The 25599-nt window shown below is 36.9% G+C and overlaps 1 protein-coding gene across 1 annotated transcript in view; it reads left to right on the forward strand.

Moving 5' to 3' along the window:
- The window catches only part of LOC120860689 (fibrocystin-L-like), a 177416-nt gene that overhangs the window by 49635 nt on the left and 102182 nt on the right, over positions 1-25599 (forward strand). The window contains exons 18-27 of the mRNA XM_040236441.1: positions 509-666; positions 1724-1837; positions 3254-3403; positions 4966-5090; positions 9339-9502; positions 11056-11228; positions 18884-19031; positions 19763-19917; positions 22172-22294; positions 22949-23054. Of these exons, the coding sequence (XP_040092375.1) occupies positions 509-666; positions 1724-1837; positions 3254-3403; positions 4966-5090; positions 9339-9502; positions 11056-11228; positions 18884-19031; positions 19763-19917; positions 22172-22294; positions 22949-23054 (1416 nt within the window). The remainder of the gene's footprint in view (positions 1-508; positions 667-1723; positions 1838-3253; positions 3404-4965; positions 5091-9338; positions 9503-11055; positions 11229-18883; positions 19032-19762; positions 19918-22171; positions 22295-22948; positions 23055-25599) is intronic.

Below are 25599 nucleotides of genomic sequence, written 5' to 3' on the forward strand. Positions count from 1 at the left end.
AGAGTCCCTTGGACTGCAAGGAGATCCAACCAGTCCATCCTAAAGGAGATCAGTCTTGGGTGTTCATTGGAAGGACTGATGTTGAAGCTGAAACTCCAGTACTTTGGCCACCTGATGCGAAGAACTGACTCACTGGAAAAAACCCTGATGCTGGGAAAGATTGAGGGCAGGAGGAGAAGGGGACAACAGAGCGTGAGATGGTTGGATGACATCATCGACTTGATGGACATGGGTTTGGGTGGACACTGAGAGCTGGTGATGGACAGGGAGGACTGGTGTGCTGTGGTTCATGGGGTTGCAAAGAGTCAGACACGACTTAGCAACTGAACTGAACTGACTGTGGCTAAGTCTCAGATTCAAGGATCTGCATCTTCTCCGTTCATCCTTTTTTGTGTGTGATAATGCAATTCCAAATAAAACCAGTTTTGTTAAATCTGAATTTCTTTAATGGCTATATTGATACTTAATTAATTGACTGCCTCAGATTCTGTTTGGTACTTCATTGCAGGAGACTTTGATCTGCTCAGTTATGAAGCATTTGAAGGGAACAATGTCACGCTGGCTATTACAGAACAAACCAAAGGAAAACCCAGTTTGGACACCTTCACACTCAGCTGGGATGGGATCACTTCTAGGCCTCTGACACCGCAGTCATCAGAAGCTGAAGTATGCTGTGTTCATTTTTCAAGCGGAAAGCTACTTAAACATCAGCCTTTTACAAAAACACATTTTAAGGAGTGCTAATACATCTCCTACTTGGCATGGTGGGTTAGAGCTGACTCATAATAAGCAGAGAGGTGGGAGAAACCACAGTGGCAGACAGAATGAATGGGGAGTTCTTAGGTCTGTGCCAACAGGGTCCGGGTATCTGTATATGGGGCGTCTGCTCGTAAGGAATGTTTGCTTGTGAGTTACTGCATTTCCACAACTGCCTGTACAATGAGTGTGAGTTAATATTTGTTTGATGACTAAAGATCATACGCTATTTCAACTCTTTAATTCTAAATATGTATGCTTTGCCAGAGAAATAACAGTGTGGAAATTATAGACCTCATGAATGTGTGCCAATTCCTGTATTATCCAGATTTTTTCTTAAATAATAAAGGATTGCAGAATCTGTATTTCTTCTTTTGAGAAACAGAATGCATTGGAGTGTATATATATATATTTTTTCCAGTTAATTTTTCATTTGATTGAGAAAGCTATTTACTTGGAACTGTTTAATGAGGGGCTAATTCATTTAGTTTTACCTCATTGATGCTTTTAAAAAACTGCTAAACAAATATGCCTACAGTATGTAATAACTAAATAAGCTAAGATCAGCCAGTTGGATATAACTATTGACATTCTAAAATAAAAATCTTTTTTATTTTAATTAAAAAAAATTTTTTTGGCCATGCCAAGCATCTCATGGGATCTTAGTTCTCTGACCAGAGATCAGACCCAGGCCCTTGACAGTAAAAGTGCCAAGTCCTAACTGCTGGACCATCAGGGAATTCCCTAAAATAAAAATCTTGAAACAGTCATTATACTGAGATTATCATATATAAATTTAAAAATTATTTAGGAAATTACCTCATAGTTATGGATAACATGGGAATTATCTTATGAAATTATTCCTTTAAAACTAATTAGAATTAGTAGTAAAATTACTAATGTTCTAACCCTTCATAAAGAAATTACTAAAACTTTAGTTATTATTTATTAATTATTGTTAATTTAGTTTCAGGCAGCAGTGGAAGAAATGGTTAGCAGTAAGTGTCCACCACGAATTGCAAATTTTGAAGAAGGATTTGTTGTGAAATACTTCAGAGATTATGAAACTGACTTTAACCTGGTATGGAATATTTAATTAACCTCAGAATGGACAAGATAAGTATTCATATAAATGTGTGGAATTTTGTCATTTTTTGGTTAGCATTAATTTCTTTATCATTTAAAGTCAAGTTACAAATATAATTTTGTTATATGTTTATTGATAAGGTTCTAGCATCTTCCTGCATTATAAAATGATTCATTTGTAAAAGCAGTATTTCTACCACATATGAATTTTCTTAATCAAGAGAAAGTAAGCAAGATGGGTAAATGTGAGATCTGTAGGGTTTTTTGTTTGCTTTCTTAGATTCAGAGTATATTCTTTTTCCTCATAGCTTCAGAGAATATAATTTGTAGTAGAGCATTATATAGTGAATTGCTTCCATTGCTTTTTGAGATCACCCCCTGGTCAGTTAGTATGAGGCCTAGTCAGTATTTATTTCTTGATAAAATACAAAGATTTTTCTTTTATTTACAGTAAAGAAAATTTAAAATATACTTATCTTCCTAATTCTTATTTTGAAGACTCAAGGAAGCCAGATAGTCACCATCCAAGCGAATACCTTAGGAATAGGAAATATTTAGGCAAGTTATTCAATTCAGATTAATACTCCAGAAATAAATGAGTCCTTTAAAAAAAATATATATATATATAACATATATCATGTCATGCTTTATGCAAACACATATATTAGTGAAAAGGGAACATCATTTAATGGGCTATGTTTTCAACTTGATTTAATAAATATACATGTATTGAGATTTTTCTGTCCTGAATGTGATATTTGCAGACAAGGAAACTGAACAGTAATTTACATTATACTCCTTTCCTACTTCATCTACAGTCATCATCATAACACACATTCTTGACTCCCGTTACCCTCACTCTTTCCCAGCACCACTCTCTCACATCCCTACTTCTCTGCATATATTTTAACCCTCTCTCTGAAGCTCCTTAGCTCCCTTTTCCTTTTAGATAGCAATCCATTTGTCTCTTCTCCTGAGTCATCTTTTTTAATACTATTATGTGAATCAGACACCTCCCTTCAGGCTTAGTTTTATAATCCTTGGTTCCTTTGTCCCAAACTGGTAGGCTCCTATGTGTACAGATAGGGTGCTTTGCTCCTTGAACCCTGAAGATTAAACAAAAAACAAAAAGGAGTGGATAAATATCCTTAAGGAGTTCATAATATAAAGGGAAATATAGGACTTAGAAAATAGTCAAATACAGGTACAGGGATTATATGATTATGGATCTAAGTGAATGATATAGAATGAGAACCTTAGACTTTCAAAGAGGAGGGAAAACATTTCAAGTTAAAGCAGTTTGGGAAACAGTGGGATCTGAGTTGTAACCTGAATGACTTAGGTGAAGATGCTGGGGAATAAACCAGAAAAATAAATCATGTTTTCATTTGAAATATTATTTTTGCTGTAGGAGCATATTAATAGAGGGCAGAAGACAGCTGAAACGGATGCTTACTGTGGTCGTTATTCCCTGAAAAACCCAGCTGTTCTTTTTGACTCAGCAGATGTTAAACAAAACAGACTACCATATGGAGACATTTTATTATTTCCTTATAATCAGGTAAGCTCAACAAAATGATATGCTAATTGAATTTGTAAAATACCTTGGTAATAAAATTTCATGAAATTTTGAGACAAGGAAAATTGCTTGTCATGTGAAATCTCATCACACTGGCCTCGCAACATGCTTCACATTCTGGGTGCTTGCGATTTGCTCTTCTGCTGATTCTCAAATAAAGAAATCTGGAGTCACAGACATAAAGAACAAACTTGTGGACACTGGGAGAAGAAGAGGGTAGGCTGCTTTCAGAGAATAGCATTGAAACATATACATTACCATATGTGAAACAGATAGCTGGTGGGAGTTTGATGTATGATGCAGGGAACCCAAAGCTGGTGCTCTGTGACAACCTGGAGAGGATGGGGTGGGGAGGGAGGTGGGAGGAGCTTCAGGAGGGAGGGGTCACATGTATGCCTATGGCTGATTCATATTGATGTATGGCAGAGGCCACCACGATGTTTCAAAGTAATTATCCTCCAAATAAAATAAATAAATACATTTTAAAAAAATATGTAGTGCCACACACATGTATTCTGCTTTATCTTATAATTTTGGAAAAAAATATGTGCACATTAATGTAAATAGTAAAACAATTAAAAGTATATAATCTCCTCAGTATTCCTCATTATTTAAGAAGAAACAAAAATGGATAGCCATTATAGTGATTTTGGGTATCCACTCAGGAAAAAGGGAAAGAAAATCACAGAGGAAATGCCAGTTTTAGGATCGGTATTACACACATCTAAGCCAAGAGATCGTAGATTTACCCTTTCTGTTTTTAAAAAATTCTCCAGCTGTTGTAACACATGTTCTAAACTTCTAAATTCTAGATATATCTGGCATTCTTAAGGAGTTATGGGCAATTAAAATTAGTATTTAATGAGTTTTGTATGATAACAGGGCTTCCCAGGTGGCGTTAGTGGTAAAGAATCCACCTGCCGATACAGGAGACACGGGAGACACGGGTTGATCCCTGGGTTAGGAATACCCCTGGAGGAGGGTGTGGCAGTCCACTCCAGTGTTCTTGCCTGCAGAATCCCATGGACAGAGGAGCCTGGCAAGCTATAGTCCATAGGGTCGCAGAGTTGGACACGAATGAAGCCCCTTAGCATGCATGATGGTAACATGTCCATCTATCTGTAAATGCTCACCTGCATTCACATCCTAGTTAATCTACCTGAATGCTTCTGTCTTCTTTATGTGTGTAAAGGCCTTTTACATTCACTGAAGTGTTCAGAGTTGACCTTCATCCTTACATAGCTCTATGACTAGAGAGAGTGAATTATTTCCTTTTCTTAAGGAAATAATATCTAAGAAAACAATAAAAGAATTAATCATTTATTATGAGGTCACATCACTCCACTTCCTCTTCTATAAAACCTTCCCAATTCTTCTGCATCTGATTGTCCAAAGTTAATCATTCCTTCCTCTATGTTCCGATATATTTTGTATTAAAAAAGCTCAGTAGACATTTATTGGATTGTATTGAATTAATTTTAATTTCTAAAAAAAAACTTAATAGTAGGATACTTTTGCTAATTTTTTTAATATTTTCTATGTAGTTATGTTTAGCATACAAAGGATTCCTGGCAAATTATATTGGTCTAAAATTTCAATACCAAGACACAAGCAAGATTGCTAGAAGCACTGATACACAATTTCCATTCAAGTTTGCATATGGAAACAAGTAAGTGACACTGTGAATTTGAAAACTTTTTACTATAGTATATTAACTATAAATATAAATTCATTTCTTGTTTGTTTGTTTTCGAGAAATCTTGTGTACCATGGGTCTGACCATGATTTTTCTGCCTTCTACATAAGTTTCCTTACAGAAATAGTTGTGCCAAAAATAAATCTGTAGATTATGAAAATAAAAATTCTTTGTTTCATCATCCATGACCATTTAAAAGTCAAAACAATAGTTAAACTTTAGAATTTAAGTTATACATTGTTAAATCTAATAGTGTTTCTAGTTACTGAAGGAAGGTAGAGACTGCTTTATCACAGTATTATCATTAGACTGATCACTGAAAAAAAAAGTGAATGTGTGAATGGAGAAAATAAAATATTTTGATGGACATACCAAAGGAAGAAAAGAAAGCATTCGTCACTTAGTCCTTAGTCGTGTCCAACTTTTTGCAACCCCATAGACTGTAGCACACCACTGGACCACCACGGAATTCCTGAAAAGGAGGTCTTAATGGAGGACTTTGCTTCTGGATGAAGAAACTGCTCCATTTCAGGAGCAGGCCATTTCAGGCTTTCTGCTTTCTTGATCATCCCAACACTGTTTTCAAAATGTAGGGATCAGCTTTTATTCCATACCTTCAGAAATGTGTAAACTCCAAAACACATATAAATATATTGGACTATAAGGGGAATTTTGTTTGTTAAAGTTTTAAGAAAACTTTTTAGATGGATCTCCCATGAATGGGAGGGAAGGGGTGATGTAAGGAGAAAACCAGAGTTGCCTGTTGGTGCTCCCTGAATTCCATCAGGAGAAAACGAGATGCTCCCACTGGCCTGATGACAGGAGCAGTGACAGGGGATGGGACCAGACAGGCGGAAGCAGACAGAGCCAGTCAGAATTGTGGACTTGGATGCAGTATCCAATGATACACCGCACTTCTGTGCCCCAGCCCAGCTTTTTTGTTGTTGTTGTTATGTATTTAGTTAAAATCATATTTAACATTCACATTATTGTACAATGTAAATATCTATGGTGAGCTCCTTAAATGTACCATTATTATGCTTCCTTTTTTCCTCCCTTCTTTCCTTCCTTCATCCCTTGTATGTATTTTTTTAAATTAATTTACTTTTTATTGAAGGATAATTGTTTTACAGATTAATTTGAAAGTTTTTAAGTTTTGCCAGTGCTCGTAGCTTTCTCCTTGCAGAAGTGGGATGACCTTTTGTTAAGAAAAGAAAGGAAGTTATAGTCTTTGGTTTAAAAAAAAAATGTTGTATTTCACGCATAGCCTTCTGGCATCATATCCTGAGCATATAGCCCTAATGACCTTCAGATCTTCTGCTCAGTTAGATGAAGTGGGAGCAACTGGGAACCAATTTTAGATACTGGTGTCAGAATCTCTAATCTTGAGGTAGGAAGCCATAGTTGAAATGTAGGTACCCAAGAGATGTTTGTCAAAGAGGAAATATTTAAGAAGAACCTTTCAAAGAATGGTTCAGAACACATGAAAATTCTACCACTGAATATTCCTTGGATTGTCAGACTAAGCATTAAAGGATACTTATTTGTGTTTTACCCCAGGAATAAAATCTAGAATCAGGCTTTCATAGGATGTAAAGAAAGAAAAAAAATTTTTATACACAAAGACAGAAAGTTCACCAGATACTGAAGTTTGGTAAACTTGAAGTGGACTTCGAAAGGCAGAGAGCTGAGGGAGCTCTGTGTATGAAGTAGACTGTGTTGGCACAGACTATAGGAAGCTGCTCTCTGAGAAAGTTGCAGGACACTCTTGAGTCTTGTTTTCTAAGAAAAGCTTAAGATGAGTCAAAACCAATTCCTCCCTGACCTAACAAAAGAAAAGTAACCTTCCTGAATTAATGCTTTAAAAAATGTCCTTTTCCTGACAGTTCAGATTTCACCCTTAAATGACATTGCTTAAACAGAGTATGGCTCTTATGTTTGCGCTTTGGGCATGTTTTATACATTGGATCCATCTTTATCTGGGGCTTCCCTGGTGGCTCAGATAATAAAGAATCTGCCTGCGGTACAAGAGACCTGGCTTCAGTCCCTGGGTCCGGAAGATCCCCTGGAGAAGGAAATGGCAACCCACTCTAGTATTCTTGCCTGGAGAATTCCATGGACAGAGGAGTCTGGTGGGCTACAGTCCATGGGGTCACAAAGATTCAGACACAACTGGGTGACTAACACTTTCTCTTTTTCACTTCATCGTTGTTTTCCACAGAAGATGAAGAAGATAGGCAGAAAAAGAGAGAGGCAGAGACAGATAGAGAAAGACAGTATTGAAGAAGGTGTTGGTTTCCCCTCGCATGAGTAAATATATCTTTGAGGCTATTACAGCAGTTTAATCCAATATATAAAATGGGACCAAAGTTAGCTCCTGGAATGAATGAAGTGACTGAGAACAATGCTGCAATTCCCTAGGGTAATTGTTGAATCTGAAGAGGCCGCAGCCACTCTCCGTTGGTCGTCACACAGGAGGAAGCAATGCCAAGGGTCAAGGCAGCCCTCTCCGTGTTAATAGGCAAGGAGCATGAAAAGCCTGTGCACAGAAGGAACATTTCCCACTGTATCATACTCAGTTTGATTGAAATCAGGGATAATCTGTGATGGATTATTGTTAAGCAACAGTCCTTCTTGAAGGGACATCCCTCATGCCCCAATTGAACTATGGAATCACAATTTTAATTTTGATCACCACCACCTATATGCATTTCATTCTTCTTATTGCAGCGGGATTTTGGAAGATTTCACAGATCTCATTTCTTCCATGTTAGTCAAACTGTCACTGAGCACATCACTAAGTAGTTCTTCCTTTAGCCTGCAATGTATCTGCTGTGCATTAATGTGAAGATGAATTACATTTGGTGAAATTAATGGGCTTCCTTTATCCTAAATGCCACAAGATCTTTCAACAAGAAATACCATGCTTTAAAAAAGAATGGTTCTCTGGTTAAAAACTATTAATGTTACCAATGAAAGCAAAGTAAATTCTCCTGCTCCTAGCTGGTGTTTCTAGACCTGCTCTTATGTAGGTAAGACAGTCCATTTATAGATCAATTAGGTGTGTTAGCATTAGTTTATTTTCAATACATTGTTAGTATCAAAAAGTGCCACTTTTTCTCAAATATTGTCTCCAAAATCAGTGATGTGTGTAGCTGTAAATCCAGCTTCAAAATCCCAAAGATAAAATCTGGTTTTCCCTTAGAAAATGAAATTATCTAGCCACAAAACACAGAGAGTACTATTTGCTTAAGTTTTGATATCGTCTGTAGTCTCTATTTCTCTTATAAAGGGTCTGGCTCAGTGGGCCATTTTTTCCTAAGTAGTTTTTAGAACTTCAGAATCATATAATTAGTCATAGAAGTCTGCTTAGAATCCCAAAATACTTTTTAAAATTAAAGAGCACTTTAACTTAATGTAGTTCTGCATATAATTTTTTAAAATGATGCAGTCTGAGCTTTGATGCACTAGAAATGTACTCAATGATGAATTTGCAAACCATGGAGTTTCAAGATGAGAATAGAAGGTGCTCAAAGAAACTAACCAGTTGATCAGTTCATTGGTAGCTGGTGCAAAGACTGTTGTTAAATTGTATTTAGTTATTTGAATGGCAGTATTTATCTCTTCATTGCAAACTTCAGTTACTGAATTGCTTTTGTAATTTATGAAATTCCAATGCAATTAATATTTAATGGAACTCTGAATCTAAATTTAGAAGGTACTGTGCAACCATTTGTATGGATTAATAACTTCTGCAATGTTTGTCCCTTAGTTATAGTGGACAATGCAACTCCACTGAGCTCTTTTGGAAGTATTATCAAGTTACAGCCTTGCCTCTTACTATTGGCTGAATTCTCTGTTCTATCCCTGATAAATATATTTTTTTACTAAAATGAACTCTTCATTCTTGTGTCTTATTTCTATATGCTTTCCATCAAGGTGCATGCTCCTTAGTTGACTTACTTGTCACTGTAGAATGTTGCTTTACATTCCTATGCCTACTGCCAAGGCTAAAAATAAAAGCTATCTTTGCAACATTAAATCTTTCCCTGCCAGTGTAAGTTTCTGACTGCTTTTCTGTGCCATTAAAGTATGCTTATGCTCTTCTTGTGGGAAAAGAAAGACTTTTCTTCCTTAAGATTTTAATGTGTTTTATAGTGTATTGATTTACATTAAACATTGTAACTGAACTGTACATCTAATTAAACAACCATATTTCAGCTGGACCTACACTTGTATAGACCTTCTGGATCTCATACAAACCAAATACACTGGGACAAGGTTTTCTCTTCAGAGGATTAGCTTGCAGAAAGCATCAGAATCACAGTCTTTCTATGTGGATATTGTATACATTGGACAGACATCTACGATGACAACATTGGATGGTACATAGTATCATTTCATATCTAAAACTTAAAACTTTTAAACCTATTTTATACTAAAATCTTATCATAGATGTTATTTATATTCTGTATCTTAGATAGAAATGTTAAATTGTTTATAGTATTGTGGTTTAAATCATATTTTCAGTGAATAGGGCCAGATGATTATTCTAAAGATGAATGCATCCTTAATGCAAACTTTGTCAGTATAGCAGGAATTAACTTTATAGTTCTGGATTCTATTTATAGATAAGTACACTGTGGAAGGGCTTCTCAGGTGACTGAGTCGGTAAAGAATCTGCCTGCAATATGGGAGACCTGGGTTCCATCCCTGGGTAGGGAAGATCCCATGGAGGAGGGCATGGCAACCCACTCCAGTATTCTTGCCTGGAGAATCCCCATGGACAGAAAAGCCTGGTGGCCTACAGTCTATGGGGTCGCAAAGAGTCAGACATGACTGAGTGACTAACCACCACCACACTGTAGAAAACATTCTAATTTTGCCTAGTTTGATTTTTGAGAAATGAATCACCAAGCTAGAGATCTGTTCCTGAAAGGCAACTATTGCCATTGATCTCTGTCTAGTAAGAATGAGTTGAAACTTTCCATGGTCTTTATGTGATAATTAGTAAAAATATAAATGAAAATCTTATTTCTGATAGTTTTAGTATTTCTTTCTAGTTATGTCAATAGACTCATTTATGTGAAATGTGCTAATAAGATAATAAACATTAAACTTCAGTCTTCAAAAAAATGAAAGTGAAGGTCGCTCAGCTGTGTCCAATTCTTTGCAACCCCATGGACTATACAGTCCATGGAATTCTCCAGGCCAGAATACTAGCGGGGGTAGCCTTTCCCTTTTCCAGAGGATCTTCAAAACCCAGGGATCAAACCCAGGTCTTCTGCATTGCAGATGGATTCTTTACCAGCTGAGCCATAAGGAAAGCCCAGTCTTCAAAAAAAAAAAAAAAAAAAAAAAAAAAATCAGTCTAATTCCAAACAGTCACCTTAATAAGTGACTTTTACCATATTTCAGAGGAGTTTTGAAATCCTTTTCTTCGGAACTATTTTAAAACTAAATGGTACTAGTAAGAATAGTAACATTTAGTTTTAAATATAACATTGCTTACAGTAATGTTACTATCACTGTAAGAATCACTCCTTCTGAATCCACTATCACTGGACCTTTGTGATTGGTGGAGCACAGAAGACAGCTGATTTGTGCTGGGTTAAAGGCTCAGGTCCTAGTGAACACCATATTCAGGGACCTATGCCAGAACAAAACTAAGTGACCGGCAGAGGGCTGCATGGAGCCCAGAGCTTGGTGGCTTTTCAGTATTTTGTTTTAGACTCATATATCAAAAGACTTCAAAGCTTTATGTTCTAGAATTGAAAGTTTGCCAAACCTCACAAACTACTTACCTTAAGGTCTTTCTAAAAGTTGATTTCAAACAGTTTATTCCATGACACATGGATATTATTTGATGCTTTCTTTTTTTAGCAGCAGAAGCTATGCAATTTTATCTCCCATTACTTTGTTTATTTGTATTCTTTAGAAATGTCAAAGAGAAGACTTCCAGCATTAGCAAACAAAGGAATATTTTTAAAGGACTTTCAGGTGAATCAGACCAAAAGTAATGGATCAAGTATAACCAACCAGTATTCTGTCACCATGACATCATATAATTGCGGTTATAATATACCCATGATGGCTGTGAGCTTTGGGCAGGTAAGCTTAGAATTTTACAAGTAACTATCTTCAACTTATGGAACATTAGCTTTGACCTAGTAAACATAAAACATTATTACGAATAGATGACACAGATTAGATATCTTTTAATAAGACAAGACAGTTATTCTAAGGATTAAATGAAGATTTAGAGGCTTGAAATTGAGCATGAATTTTCATATTGACCATGAGAATTCACTTTAAACATTAAAAACTTTTTAAAGAAATGTATCTATGGGGAAAAAAGCAGGAGGAAATAACCTTAAGAATCAGCTAACCAGATTTAAGTTTTAAATCAGCTAGCTAGAGTTTTCTCTGTTGATGTAAAAGAAAAAGCTGTGGGCTCTCCCAATAAAGATCTTTGAACAGAGATTATTGAAAGAAAACTTCTGCATTAGGTTGTTAAATTGCTTCCGTTATAAACACTTTTTATTATTTGTATAAAAATTGATACAATGGGAAAGAGATGTTTTTCCATAATTCCAAAAGGATCTAAAGAGTTCTTTTATACTGTTTGAGTATGAGATCTGTGTTAAATGTTACAGTTATGAGAATTAATGTTACATTTAATTTTTACAACATCTACAGTTAGTTATATAACTTCCCACAGCAAACCAAAACCAAGTATACGGCGTTCAAAATTCAAGGTTAAATAATAATTAAATATTATAATTTGAGTCTCACAAAGAACTTTCTGTTAAGTTTTATGATTTAAAAGACTAAAACACTCTAAGTGTTCCACAAAAATTGCTTTTACCCCTTCCAGACCCAATGTTTTAGTCTTAGTATCTCTAAGATAAACATCTTATGTTTTTCAGTCTTTGAGCTGTCTAACAAAATGTGTCATATGTGTATGTGCACATACTTAAATGTCCACATGAATAAATTGTTTTAAAAACTAACTTTGAGATCATTGTAGACTCATGTGCAGTTGTAAGAATTAATACAGGAATATTCCCATACTTTTCACCCATTATCCCCTAAGGGTAGCATCTAAAAGCATAACATAATAGCACAACAGGAAAATTGACTCTGATGCAGTTTACCGACCTTATTTGGATGTTATCAGTTCTGCATGCTTTCATTTGTGTGTGGTGTGTATGTGTACGATCCTTACACACAGCTCTTTATTGCATGTATAGATTCCGCTGACCACCACAGCACAGTTCCATCCTGAGAATCCCTATGGATACACTTTCATATAGCCACACCACCTACCTCCCTTTGCCACTGTCTTATATCTGGCAATAATTATCTCTGTAATTGTGGCATTTACAATGTTACATAAATGGAATTAGACTTTATATAATCATGCTAGCATTAAGTCTTTTGATATTGACTTTTTTACTCTGAGTAATTCCCTCGAGATCTCTCCAAATTGTTGTATATATTAATAGTTTGTTCATTTTGATTGCTGCTGCTGCTGCTGCTGCTAAGTCGCTTCAGTAGTGTCCGACTCTGTGTGACCCCATAGACGGCAGCCCATGAGGCTCCCCCGTCCCTGGGATTCTCCAGGCAAGAAGCCTGGAGTGGGTTGCCATTTCCTTCTCCAATGCATGAAAGTGAGAAGTGAAAGTGAAGTCGCTCAGTCGTGTCCAACTCTTAGCGACCCCATGGACTTCGGCCCACCAGGCTCCTCCGTCCATGGGATTTTCCAGGCAAGAGTGCTGGAGTGGGGTGCCATTGCCTTCTCCGTTTGATTGCTGAATAGTGTTTAATGGTATGGATGCACCATAAGTCTATTTAACCACTTAATTCTTGAAGGACATTTGAGTTGTTTCTAGGTTTTGGCTGCTTGAATAAAGTTACTATGAACATTCATCTGTGGATTTCCATGTGACATAAGTTTTCATTTTCTGAGTTAATTGCCCAACAGTGTAATTATGGGGTCATGTGACAAACACATGTACAGCTTCATAAGAAACTACCATACTCTTTTCCAAAGTGGCTGCAGCATTTTACCTTCCCATCAGCAATGTATGAGTGATCCATTGTCTCCATGAATATGCCAGCATCTAGCATTATCACTATTTTTTGTTCCAGCCATTCTGATGTGGTATATACTATTAGCTCATTTTGGTCTTAATTTACATTCCCTGATGGCTAATAATGTGAAACACCATATATGTCCTTCTGTGATATCTGTTCATGCCTTTTGCCCATTTTCTAATTGGACTATCTTCCTATTGTTGAGCTTTTAAGGTCTTTCTGTATCTTAGATGTAAGTCCTTTTTCAGGTGTGTGCTTTGCAAATATTTTCTCCCAGGCTGTACCTTGCCTTTTCATGATCTTCATGAGGTCTTTCACAGAGCAACAACCTTAACTTGATGAATTTCAGTATATCAAGGATTTTCTTCTATGAATGGTGTTTTTGGTTTCAAGTCTAAGAACTCTACTTTTAGCCCTAAGTCCTAAATATTCTTCTTTGCTTTCCCTAAAAGTTATGTAGTTGTGCATTTTACAATTAAGGCTATGATCCATTCTGAGTTAACTTTTGTATAAGATACGAAGTTCTAGGTCCAGGGTCACTTGTTTGCTTATCCCTGTGGTTGCACTAGTACCGTTTATTGAAAAAACTATCCTTTCTCCATTTGAATTACTTTTATATCTTTGTAAAAAAAATCAGTTGGGCATATTTGTGTGGATATATTTCTGGATTCCACTCCAGTATTCTGGCCTGGAGAATTCCATGGACTGTATAGTCTGTGGGATCACAAAGAGTTGGACACGACTGAGTGACTTTCACTTTCACTTTTCTCTATTCTGTCCCACTGTTCTGTGTGTCTTTCCTTTCACCAATAAATACCACACCCTCTTGATCACTGTAGCTATGTACTGAGCCCTAACATTGGGTAGAGTGATTCTTCTTACTTCACTCTTACTGTGAAAAATTGTTTTAGCTATTTCTAGGTCCTGTGTCTTTCCATATAAATTCTGAAATAAGCTTGTTAATACCTACAAAAATCTTGCTGGTATTTTGATAAGAATTGCATAAACCAATATATTCTTTTGGAAGGAATTGACGCCTTTACCATATCGAGTCTTCTAATCTATGAATGCAATTTTTCTCTCCATATATTTGATCTTCTTTGCCTTTTTTTCCCAACGTATTTGACTTTTTGATTACATTTACCAGCATTTTGTAATTTCAGGTCAGATTCAGTACATGTTTTGTTACATTTATAAGTGTTTCATTTTCTTTGAGGTCGTTGTCATGGATCTTATGTTAAGTTCAGTTTCTCCATGCTTGTTTTTTCTTTTCTTTTTTTTTTTTTCAAGGTATACAATGCATTGATTTTATTTATTTTTATTTATTTATTATTTTTTAATTTTACTTTACAATTCTGTATTTGTTTTGCCATACATTGACATGAATCCACCACGGGTAAGAAAATATGATTGGTTTTTGTGTGTTGCTCTTGTATCTTGCAACCTTGCTGAAGTCCATGATTTTTACAAAGTAAAGGCACTTATGTAATCACTTCAAGATAAAGAAAATCATTAGACCCCCGAGAACCTTCTTTGTGCCTTTTCCTTTTCATTGGATTATTTGCCCACAGCCCTAGATAACTACTGTTTTAACTTTACCAACATTAGTTAGTTTTGCTTTTTTAACTCATCATATCAATAATAATACACTTGTCTAACTCAATAAAACCAAGCCATGCCTGCAGGGCAACCCAAGACAGGCAGGTTGTGGTGGAGAGGTCTGACAGAATGTGGTCCACTGGAGAAGGGAACGGCAAGCCACTTCAGTATTCTTGCCTTGAGAACCCCATGAACAGTATGAAAAGGCAAAATGATAGGATACCAAAAGAGGAACTCCCCAGGTCATTAGGTGCCCAATATGCTACTGGAGATCAATGGAGAAATAACGCCAGAAAGAATGAAGGGATGGAGCCAAAGCAAAAACAATACCCAGCTGTGGATGGGACTGGTGATAGAAGCAAGATCCAATGCTATAAAGAGCAATATTGCATAGGAACCTGAAATGTCAGGTCCATGAATCAAGGCAAATTGGAAGTGGTCAAACAAGAGATGGCAAGGGTGAACGTCGACATTCTAGCAATCAGGGAACTAAAATGGACTGGAATGGGTGAATTTAACTCAGATGACCATTATATCTACTACTGCGGGCAGGAATCCCTCAGAAGAAATGGAGTAGCCATCATGGTCAACAAAAGAGTCCGAAATGCAGTACTTGGATGCATCCTCAAAAATGACAGAATGATCTCTGTTTGTCTCCAAGGCAAATCATTTAATATCACAGTTATCCAAGTCTATGCCCCAACCAGTAATGCTGAAGAAGCTGAAGCTGAATGGTTTTATGAAGACCTACAAGACCTTTTAGAACTAACATCCAAAAAAGATGTCCTTTTCATTATAGGGGACTGGAATGCAAAAGTAGGAAGTCAAGAAACACCTGGAGTAACGGGCAAATTTGGCCTTGGAATGTGGAATGAAGCAGGGCAAAGACTAATAGAGTTTTGCCAAGAAAATGCCCTGGTCATAGTAAACACCCTCTTCCAACAACACAAGAGAAGACTCTACACGTGAACATCACCAGATGGTCAACACCGAAATCAGATTGATTCTATTCTTTGCAGCCAAAGATGGAGAAGCTCTATACAGTCAACAAAAACAAGACCAGGAGCTGACTGTGGCTCAGATCATGAACTCCTTATTACCAAATTCAGACTGAAATTGAAGAAAATAGGGAAAACCGCTAGACCATTCAGGTATGACCTAAATCAAATCCCTTATGATTATACAGTGGAAGTGAGAAATAGATTTAAGGGCCTAGATCTGATAGATAGAGTGCCTAATGAACTATGGACTGAGGTTTGTGACATTGTACAGGAGGCAGGGATCAAGATCATCCCCATGGAAAAGAAATGCAAAAAAGCAAAATGGCTATCTGGGGAGGCCTTACAAATAGCTGTGAAAAGAAGAGAGGCAAAAAGCAAAGGAGAAAAGGAAAGATATCAGCACCTGAATGCAGAGTTCCAAAGAATAGCAAGGAGAGATAAGAAAACCTTCTTCAGCGATCAATGCAAAGAAATAGAGGAAAACAACAGAATGGGAAAGACTAGAGATCTCTTCAAGAAAATTAGAGATACCAAGGGAACATTTCATGCAAAGATGGGCTCGATAAAGGACAGAAATGGTATGGACCTAACAAAAGCAGAAGATATTAAGAAGAGGTGGCAAGAATACACAGAAGACCTGTACAAAAAAGATCTTCAAAACCAAGATAATCATGATGGTGTGATCACTCACCTAGAGCCAGACATCTTGGAATGTGAAGTCAAGTGGGCCTTAGAAAGCATCACTATGAACAAAGCTAGTGGAGGTGATGGAATTCCAGTTGAGCTATTTCAAATCCTGAAAGATGATGCTGTGAAAGTGCTGCACTCACTATGCCAGCAAATTTGGAAAACTCAGCAGTGGCCACAGGACTGGAAAAGGTCAGTTTTCATTCCAATCCCAAAGAAAGGCAATGCCAAAGAATGCTCAAACTACTGCACAACTGCACTCACCTCACATGCTAGTAAAGTAATGCTCAAAATTCTCCAAGCTAGGCTTCAGCAATACGTGAACTGTGAACTCCCTGATGTACAAGCTGGTTTTAGAAAAGGCAGAGGAACCAGAGATCAAATTGCCAACATCCGCTGGATCATCGAAAAAGCAAGACAGTTCCAGAAAAACATCTACTTCTGCTTTATTGACTATGCCAAAACCTTTGACTGTGTGGATCACAATAAACTGTGGAGAATTCTGAAAGAGATGGGAATACCAGACCACCTAATCTGCCTCTTGAGAAATCTGTATGCAGGTCAGGAAGCAACAGAGAGAACTGGACATGGAACAACAGACTGGTTCCAAATAGGAAAAGGAGTACATCAAGGCTGTATATTGTCACCCTGCTTATTTAACTTCTATGCAGAGTACATCATGAGAAATGCTGGACTGGAAGAAACACAAGCTGGAATGAAGACTGCCGGGAGAAATATCAATAACCTCATATATGCAGATGACACCACCTTTATGGCAGAAAGTGAAGAGGCGCTAAAAAGCCTCTTGATGAAAGTGAAAGAGGAGAGTGAAAAAGTTGGCTTAAAGCTCAACACTCAGAAAACGAAGATCATGGCATCCAGTCCCATCACTTCATGGGAAATAGATGGGGAAACAGTGGAAACAGTGTCAGACTTTATTTTTTGGGCTCCAAAATCAATGCAGATGGTGACTGCAGCCATGAAATTAAAAGACGCTTACTCCTTGGAAGGAAACTTATGACCAACCTAGACAGCATATTGAAAAGCAGAGACATTACTTTGCCGACTAAGGTCCGTCTAGTCAAGGCTATGGTTTTTCCTGTGGTCATGTATGGATGTGAGAGTTGGACTGTGAAGAAGGCTGAGCGCCGAAGTATTGATGCTTTTGAACTGTGGTGTTGGAGAAGACTCTTGAGAGTCCCTTGGACTGCAAGGAGATCCAACCAGTCCATTCTGAAGGAGATCAGCCCTGGGATTTCTTTGGAAGGACTGATGCTAAAGCTGAAACTCCAGTACTTTGGCCACCTCATGTGAAGAGTTGACTCATTGGAAAAGACTCTGATGCTGGAAGGGATTGGGGGCAGGAGGAGAAGGGGACGACCGAGGATGAGATGGCTGGATGGCATTATGGACTCGATGGACGTGAGTCAGAGTGAACTCCAGGAGATGGTGATGGACAGGGAGGCCTGGTGTGCTGCGATTCATGGGGTCGCAAAGAGTCGGACACAACTGAGTGACTGAACTGATGTACTCTTTTGTTTGATATTATGAGATTCATGTTGTTGCATACAGCTAGCTGAAGTTTGTTCTTTTTCCTGTACAGTATTCCATGGTGTTAACATAGAACAATTTATCTATTCTGTTGATGGACTTTTGCACTATTTCCAGTTTGGGATTATTATAAATAAAGCTGCTCTGATCATTCTTGCACATGCCTTTTGAACTTATATTTGCTCGTTTGTGTGGGTGATAGGACTTATAACTTTAAATTCCACAAGATTAACAGGGATCAGCAGCCAGAGAATATCATCTTAACTATTAGAGTTACAATCTATGAATGTTTATCGCACACATTGCTTCTGTCACTTGGCACTCAACATTGGCACTTAACATTAGACAGGTATTTCCTGAGTCTGGATTAGGCACTGTATTGATCATATATTTCTTTATATCATTAGTTAAGTTTTCAAGTTTCTGTATGTTATTTCTCTAAAAAGGTTTTAATTTTTTGATAGCCAAGACCATGTTTCATATTTCTTTGCTTCACCACCCAATGTGATTAGCCTTGTACCTTGCACAGAATGCCTGCTCAATCAATATTTGTTCCTTGAGTGATGGTGGGCACTCTCTGAATTAATGAGGTATTACTGTGGTTCCAGCTGATTGCTGCGCAGGTGACTGCGTTGACTTGAGCCTCGTTAGCGCAGCCATGTCGGTATGACCTGTGTTGATTTATGTGACTCTCCTTAATGTTCTGAGGAGTCCTGAATACCTGAGGCTCATTTATGTCATGTCACAGGATTGTACCCTGGTGAAATAGAAATCGTGTTCACCATTGTTATATTTAACCATTTTATCAATATTTATTTTGGAAATTAGAGAATCACAAATGACACAGAGAATGAGTCTGTTTATAGAGGAAATAACTGGCCCGGGGAGTCAAAGATTCGTATTCAAAGAATTCAAGCAGCATCTCCACCTCTCAGTGGCAGCTTTGACATTTACGCGTATGGACGTGTTCTCACAGGTACACGAAAAAGTCCGTAACTTCAGTCTATCTGTTGAACTATACTGATCTAGATAACCATCATAAACATTTCAGTGTATTTCTTTTTAGTATTATTTCTTTATGTAATTTATAAAGTTGAAATCTTCATTAATGTAAGACTAAATTATTGAGAACAAATGACATTTTCATGTTTTCTTCATCACCTCACCAGATACCCTAGGTTAAATTCCCAAAAGTTTGTTTCTCTTTTATGTCCATAGCTTTTTGATTACCTGTGAAATTGTTTTTCTTTTAAGTATTTGAGCCAAGGATCAATGTCTGAGGTACATAACTCATGTAATTTTTGTTTCTAAGACATATGTAAATTTGTTGCATAAGCAATATGGAAATTTCATTTTTTTCCATATTGGAGGAGAACAGTTGGTTTACAAGTGATAAACTACATCTAATGTATAAAGGTGACCATGAGTCTTCCCCAATGGCTCAGCGGTAAAGAATCTGCCTGCAATGCAGGAGTCGTATGAGATGTGGGTTCGATCCCTGGGTGGGGAAGATCCCCTGGAGAAGGGCATGGCAACCCACTCCAGTATTCTTGCCTGGAGAATCCCATGGACAGAGGGGCCTGGTGGGCTACAGTCCATAGGGTCGCAGGGAGTCAGGCACGACTGAAGCAGCTTAGCATGTACAAGAGTGATCACGGTTTTGTGAATTTTTGATTCCCGCTGTTTGCCGTCCTTCTGTGAATGCAGGTATCCCCGCTGCCGTGTCGGCCACAGATTTGCAGTTTGCTCTCCAGAGTCTAGAAGAAGTGGGACAAGTCTCAGTGACCCGAGAGGGAGACTGTGCTGGATACTCATGGCATGTCAAGTGGAGAAGTACATGTGGAAAGCAGCCGCTCCTGCAGGTTCCCTCACATCACCTGGGTTTTGTTTTCTTCTGTGTGTTCTTTGCTTATTTGCACCCTGCCTCATGCCAAACAGACCTGGAGACTGTGTGTATTTTAAAAGTGCAAATGATAGACTAAACATTCAAGGAATTCCTTTCCATTCCTTTCCATAAAAGGAAATTGAGGGAAAGAAGATTATTCAAAATTAAGTTGACCAGGTATTCTCTTTTGTGGAGAACAGCTGTTGGTGCTTTATGCCTTACATCCTTTGGGGGAAGTTCAGGAATATATGGATTAGAAGACCCTTGACAGGGGCAGGAAGAGCACAGGCAGGGCCAGTCTCAGCACTAAATCTGTGTAAACTGTGAGGGAAGGCATTGTGTAAAGGGGAGGGTGTCCTGGGGGTATACTGTCCGGGGGGCCAAGCATAATCTGCCTTGCTGTCTATAATTCTGTCTATTCACTAGAGCTGTATTCTGGGTCCTTGGATAGTTTTCTGGTTCCAAAGATGACCTTTTCAAGTTCATAACAGAGCCACACTTAAGTGCTCATCTAATGACGTTCGCTTAGAGTGTGGTTGGGAGTACGGGAGGCAAGTCACATTTAGAATATGTCAAGGGGAAGGGTCTGGGCTCAGATGGTAAACATCAAAACTGTGCTTTCTAGTGATGATGAGAGTGTGAGAGGCATTCTTATCCTCATGTACTATTGGTGAGACAGTAAAATCAGTAAGCCCATTTGGAGGATAATTTATTTGCATCTGAACACATAAACCTTATGATTCAGCCATTTCAGATCTATAACTCCATTCTACTGAAATAATAATACAAATAGGAAATGAGATAGGCACAGAGTTAGTCAATGCAGCATTATTTGTAATAGTAAAAAAAGAAAAAAAAAAAACCTAGAAACTGATGAAGTTATATTTTCTGCCAATGGTAAAAATGAAACCAAATCCCCATCAAGAGAAAAATAGTTGTTAAAATGACACAAACTTAGCATGAATACTGTGCAGCCAGGTATGCTGCTGCAGCTGCTGCTAAGTCGCTTCAGTCGCGTCCGACTCTGTGCGACCCCATAGACGGCAGCCCACCAGGCTCTAACGTCCCTAGGATTCTCCAGGCAAGAACACTGGAGTGGGTTGCCATTTCCTTCTCCAATGCATGAAAGTGAAAAGTCAAAGTGAAGTCGCTGTCGTATCCAACTCTTTGCAACCCCATGGACTGCAGCCTACCAGGCTCCTCTGTCCATGGCATTTTCCAGGCAAGAGTACTGGAGTGGGGTGCCATTGCCTTCTCCGGCAGCCATGTATAGACTCACATATATTCACCTGAAAAGACGTCCTTGACAAAAGGTGGAAAAAAATGCAAAACTGCTTTGGGAAAATAACAGAGGAGACTCAAAGAAGTATATAAACATAGAATATAATATGCCATAGACTGTATGGATGTCATACAGGTGTGGGCCTTATTTTAAGAAAGCACATGTCCTGAAACTGGACATGTTTCCTAGAATTAGACATGTTCCTGAAATTAGAAAATCCTGTAACTGAGACATCTCTAATGACCGATGTCCCCTTGGTGCCTCTGCGGGTGTCTGTGCTCTCTCCCTTCGCTCTTCCCTGACCAGTCTCCTCTGCTTGTTCATCACTTCTGCTCCTGGCCCCTTTTGCCCCCACAGACCTACCATGAAGGCTCCATCTCTTTTCTGGCCTCTGTATGCATCAGAAGGCCACCGTGTTAACAGTGCAGCTTTGGAATGACCAAAGTATGCCTATGGATCCGATTTGGTTTCATTTTTACCATTGGCAGAAAATGGTAGATGAAAAACCAGGGGTAGTCAGAGGCCAAAACTGCTAAAGGGGAAACTTGACTTTTGGGTGGAAAGAAGACCACATTTTTTCAATTATTTAAGAATCTTTTATCAAAATGGTCATTTTCAGAAAAAGCATAGACTATTTTGACAAAATCAAATTAATAAATTCATGTTTCTCAGACATATTTTATTCTAAATATTCAAGTTAATTTTAGTCATTTAATTCAAGTTGTGACTGCTGCAATATATGGTAATGCTATGATGTTACCAGTTTTTTCTTTGATAGATTTATGATCATTTTTGAAGAGACTTCTTTTTCAAAAATGTGACCAAATGGTTTTGAAATTTTTTAATCTTCTGGCATTTCACTTTTAACCATGCTTAAGTTTAAAGAGAAAAACTGGTGTGGTCATATTTATCATAACATTTCTAGTAAAATAGTCTTATCTAAAACTAGATCAACGATTCCAACATTTTTGGAGAAAATGCTAACATGACGGTTACAAAGATAAAGGAAGGTGGCTTATTCAGACAGCGCGTACCGGGAGACCTACTTCGTACACCCAGCAAACAGCCACAGGTATTTTTAAAAGTTTCTTCATAATTTTAAACATATAACTATTTTGTAATAAATTTAAGACCCAGTAAAATTGAAGAGATGACATCTTTATTTTCATGTGACTATTTGTTAACAGAGGATCAATTCAATAATATTATTTCATGACTTTTGGGAAAATTATTAATATTTTCTTTATGATAAAAATGGATTTTAAGCTCTGCTGTTGGTGTTGAAAATATATCCTTTCATTTAATCTTTGTTGTGTCTCTGTAAAGCGATTATTAACCTTACCACTTACTGAGAGGGAGTTAAAGAGTAAGGAGTTTAAATGACTTTCTCAAGAGCAACCTTTGTAATTACCCCCAGGGCATAATGTTCATTTACTTTTTTTGGTAAATTTATAGCCTTATGCAACTCTCTGCTAGAATGTAAGTTGAGTGACAACAGGAATGTCATCTGTTTTGTTAAATGTACTTGTCCATTTACAGCTGTGTCTGATATAATGGACACATTTGTAGAATGAGTCAATGAAGTGTCAAAGTAGAAAAAGTATGAGTAGAATAGACTAATTTCTGGAAACCAGCAAACTAGCAAAATTCTATTACTTTTCTAAATCCTATATATATTCTGTTTAACCGCACTACCTCTCTTATCTCTGCGTTTGTTTATTTGTAGGTTGAAGTCTATGTCAATGAAATTCCAGCTAAATGTTCAGGCAACTGTGGGTTTACATGGGAGCCCACAACTACTCCTCAAATTTGGGCCATAAACCCTTCCCAAGGTAATCTCTTGCTTTCGAATTTGGAGTGTAGGGTGGAAGACAGTTAGCAAAAATGTAAACTCTGATAGTGGTTTTTAATTTCTAACTAAGGCAAGCAGACAGTTCTACATAGTGAAAAAAATGTATCAAATCAGAAAGCTATGGAAAGATCATTAATTTTCTTTGGGAAAAATATCAGTGTTGACATTGGACTCACTAGTATTCTACTTTTCCCGTTTCACCAAGTTAAAATCAATATCTAAGATTTCTGATATTGAGGCAGTTTTGTTAAACTCTACTAGCTAGGGTTTTAACTGGAATCTTTCATCATATGAGACCACTTCTCCTAGGAGATATAATACTAAAAGATCAGTAACAGGACAGCTGCTGTTTAGTAAAAGAAAACAATTAGGCCCTAGATTTGAGAATAAGAGAAAGAAAAATTATTGCCAAGAACTCAGTCTAGAGGGACGCATCATGAAACACTTTCATGGTATGTGATTGCTTTTAAAAAATATGATTACACTTTATGTCTGAACTCCCAAGGGTTGAAGTAAACAGATTGACTAAGGATTGTAAGGGATGGCTTTTTTTCAGACAGAAAGATAAGCTCAGATACTGTAATCACTTATTTAGTATTGATGGCCAGTAGGAAAACTCACCTGCTAATTATGTCAGCAAGCAAAAAAAAACCCACTGAAATCTTTAAAATATCACATTATTATGTTGAAAGAATATATTCTTCAGACTTTTATCATAGTATTATAATTGTTATAATACTGTTCATAGTACTTTTTAATGTAATTATTATACTAATACCTTTTTATAGTATCATATATAAATTCATGTTATCCCAAAGTTAGTATCACTACTGTAAAACCTTCAGAACTCTCAAGAATAAAGATTTCATGAACTTTAATTTTGTTTTAGTCCTTTGATATTCTTATTTTTGAATCCATCCTTTATTTTGTAATGGATTTCCACTTTTAAATTCCACCTTGGTATTCTTGTTTTTGAATACATTTCTGTATTTTGTAATGGATTTCCACTTTTAATTCTTGAAGATAATATTTCTTACTCAGTTAATGTGAAGTACCTTTTGCCACATTTTAAATGTAAAAGTAATTTAAAAAGTAAGTATAAATAATGCTATTAAAAACACCCATTTTCTCTCCAATGAAAATTTAACAGCTGTTAACACTTGTCATATTTACTTCTAACCATCAGAAAGAAAATATTATAGGAACAGTTATAGTTGTCTCTAAGCACTATGCTCAGAGCAAGTGCCCTTCCACCTTCCCCAGAGGCAAGCACAACAATTAATTTTGTCTGTATTCTTCCATGCCATTTTAATTACCCTTTGTGTATAACACAGACATGGTAATTTTTCCAGTTTTTTAAGTTTATCCATGAGCTATTTCATTGTATGTATCACTTCCACCTTACTTTTGTCATCCAGCATTTGTTCTGAGAAATATATGGTTTTATGCATATATAATTAATCAGTTTAAAATACTTCATAGACAAACCAATTTATTTGTTCCTCTATTGATGGACATTTAGACTGTTTACAAGTTTTTTTGTTTTTGCCCATGACTGTATTGAACTTTCGTAAGCAAATCTACTATAACATACATGCTAGAACTTCTTTAGGATTTGCATCCTACGTGTGGATTACTAGGTATATGTGTATTCACTTCATTAGGTGGCCAAATTGCTCCCCTAACTGATTGTACCTCCAGTGGGTATGAGAGCATCATATTATCCACACCTTTGCCAACAGTTAATAATATGAGTTTTCTAATTTTGGTCAACCTGGTGAGTGTAAGAAGTTATCTCATCATTGTTTTTATGTTGTCTATTCCCTGGTTAGTAATGTACAGGAACATCTTCTATGTTTCTTGGACATTTAGATTATTTCTTCTTCTGCAAATTGCTTGTTAACATCTTTTATCCATTTACCAGATTGTCTTTTTTCTATCAACTTGCACTGTGTATTATATATTATGTTTGTCAATTCTTTACACATGTCCTAGTGTATCACTTATGATTTGTTTTCATATCTTGTTCATGGAAACGTTTAATTTGTGTATGTTTTCCTTTATGGTTAACCATGGCTTTTTGTATCTTACCAAATCCATCTCTACATGAAAGTCTTTAAGATATTTGACTATGTTTTTTTCTAAAATTTTGAAGTTTTGACTTTTCATTCTTAGCTATTTAAATCCATGTGAAATCTATGTTGTGTGTGATGTTATATAAGTAGGGTGACCATTTCATTAATCGATCAAATCTGGATACCTTAAGAGTCAATGGAAAACATTCAGTATAAGATCCTGGGCCAGAGAGTATAAGCCTGGAATAGCCCAGGCACTTTAGGATTGGTGTCATTCCAGCTTAAGTAATCATATCTTATTTCAAACGGAAAATGTCCACTACATTACTTGTACAGTTTATTCTTTTTTCATGAGTTTGTGATGGCAGTTCTGTCATAGTCTAAGTTACCATATGGAGATGTCTGTTTAATTTCTTTGTCATAAGAATAATTTTCCTTTACTTATATCAT

The sequence above is a fragment of the Oryx dammah genome, unplaced genomic scaffold (genome assembly GCF_014754425.2).
Source record: "Oryx dammah isolate SB20612 unplaced genomic scaffold, SCBI_Odam_1.1 HiC_scaffold_11163, whole genome shotgun sequence".
Classification (NCBI taxonomy): domain Eukaryota; kingdom Metazoa; phylum Chordata; class Mammalia; order Artiodactyla; family Bovidae; genus Oryx; species Oryx dammah.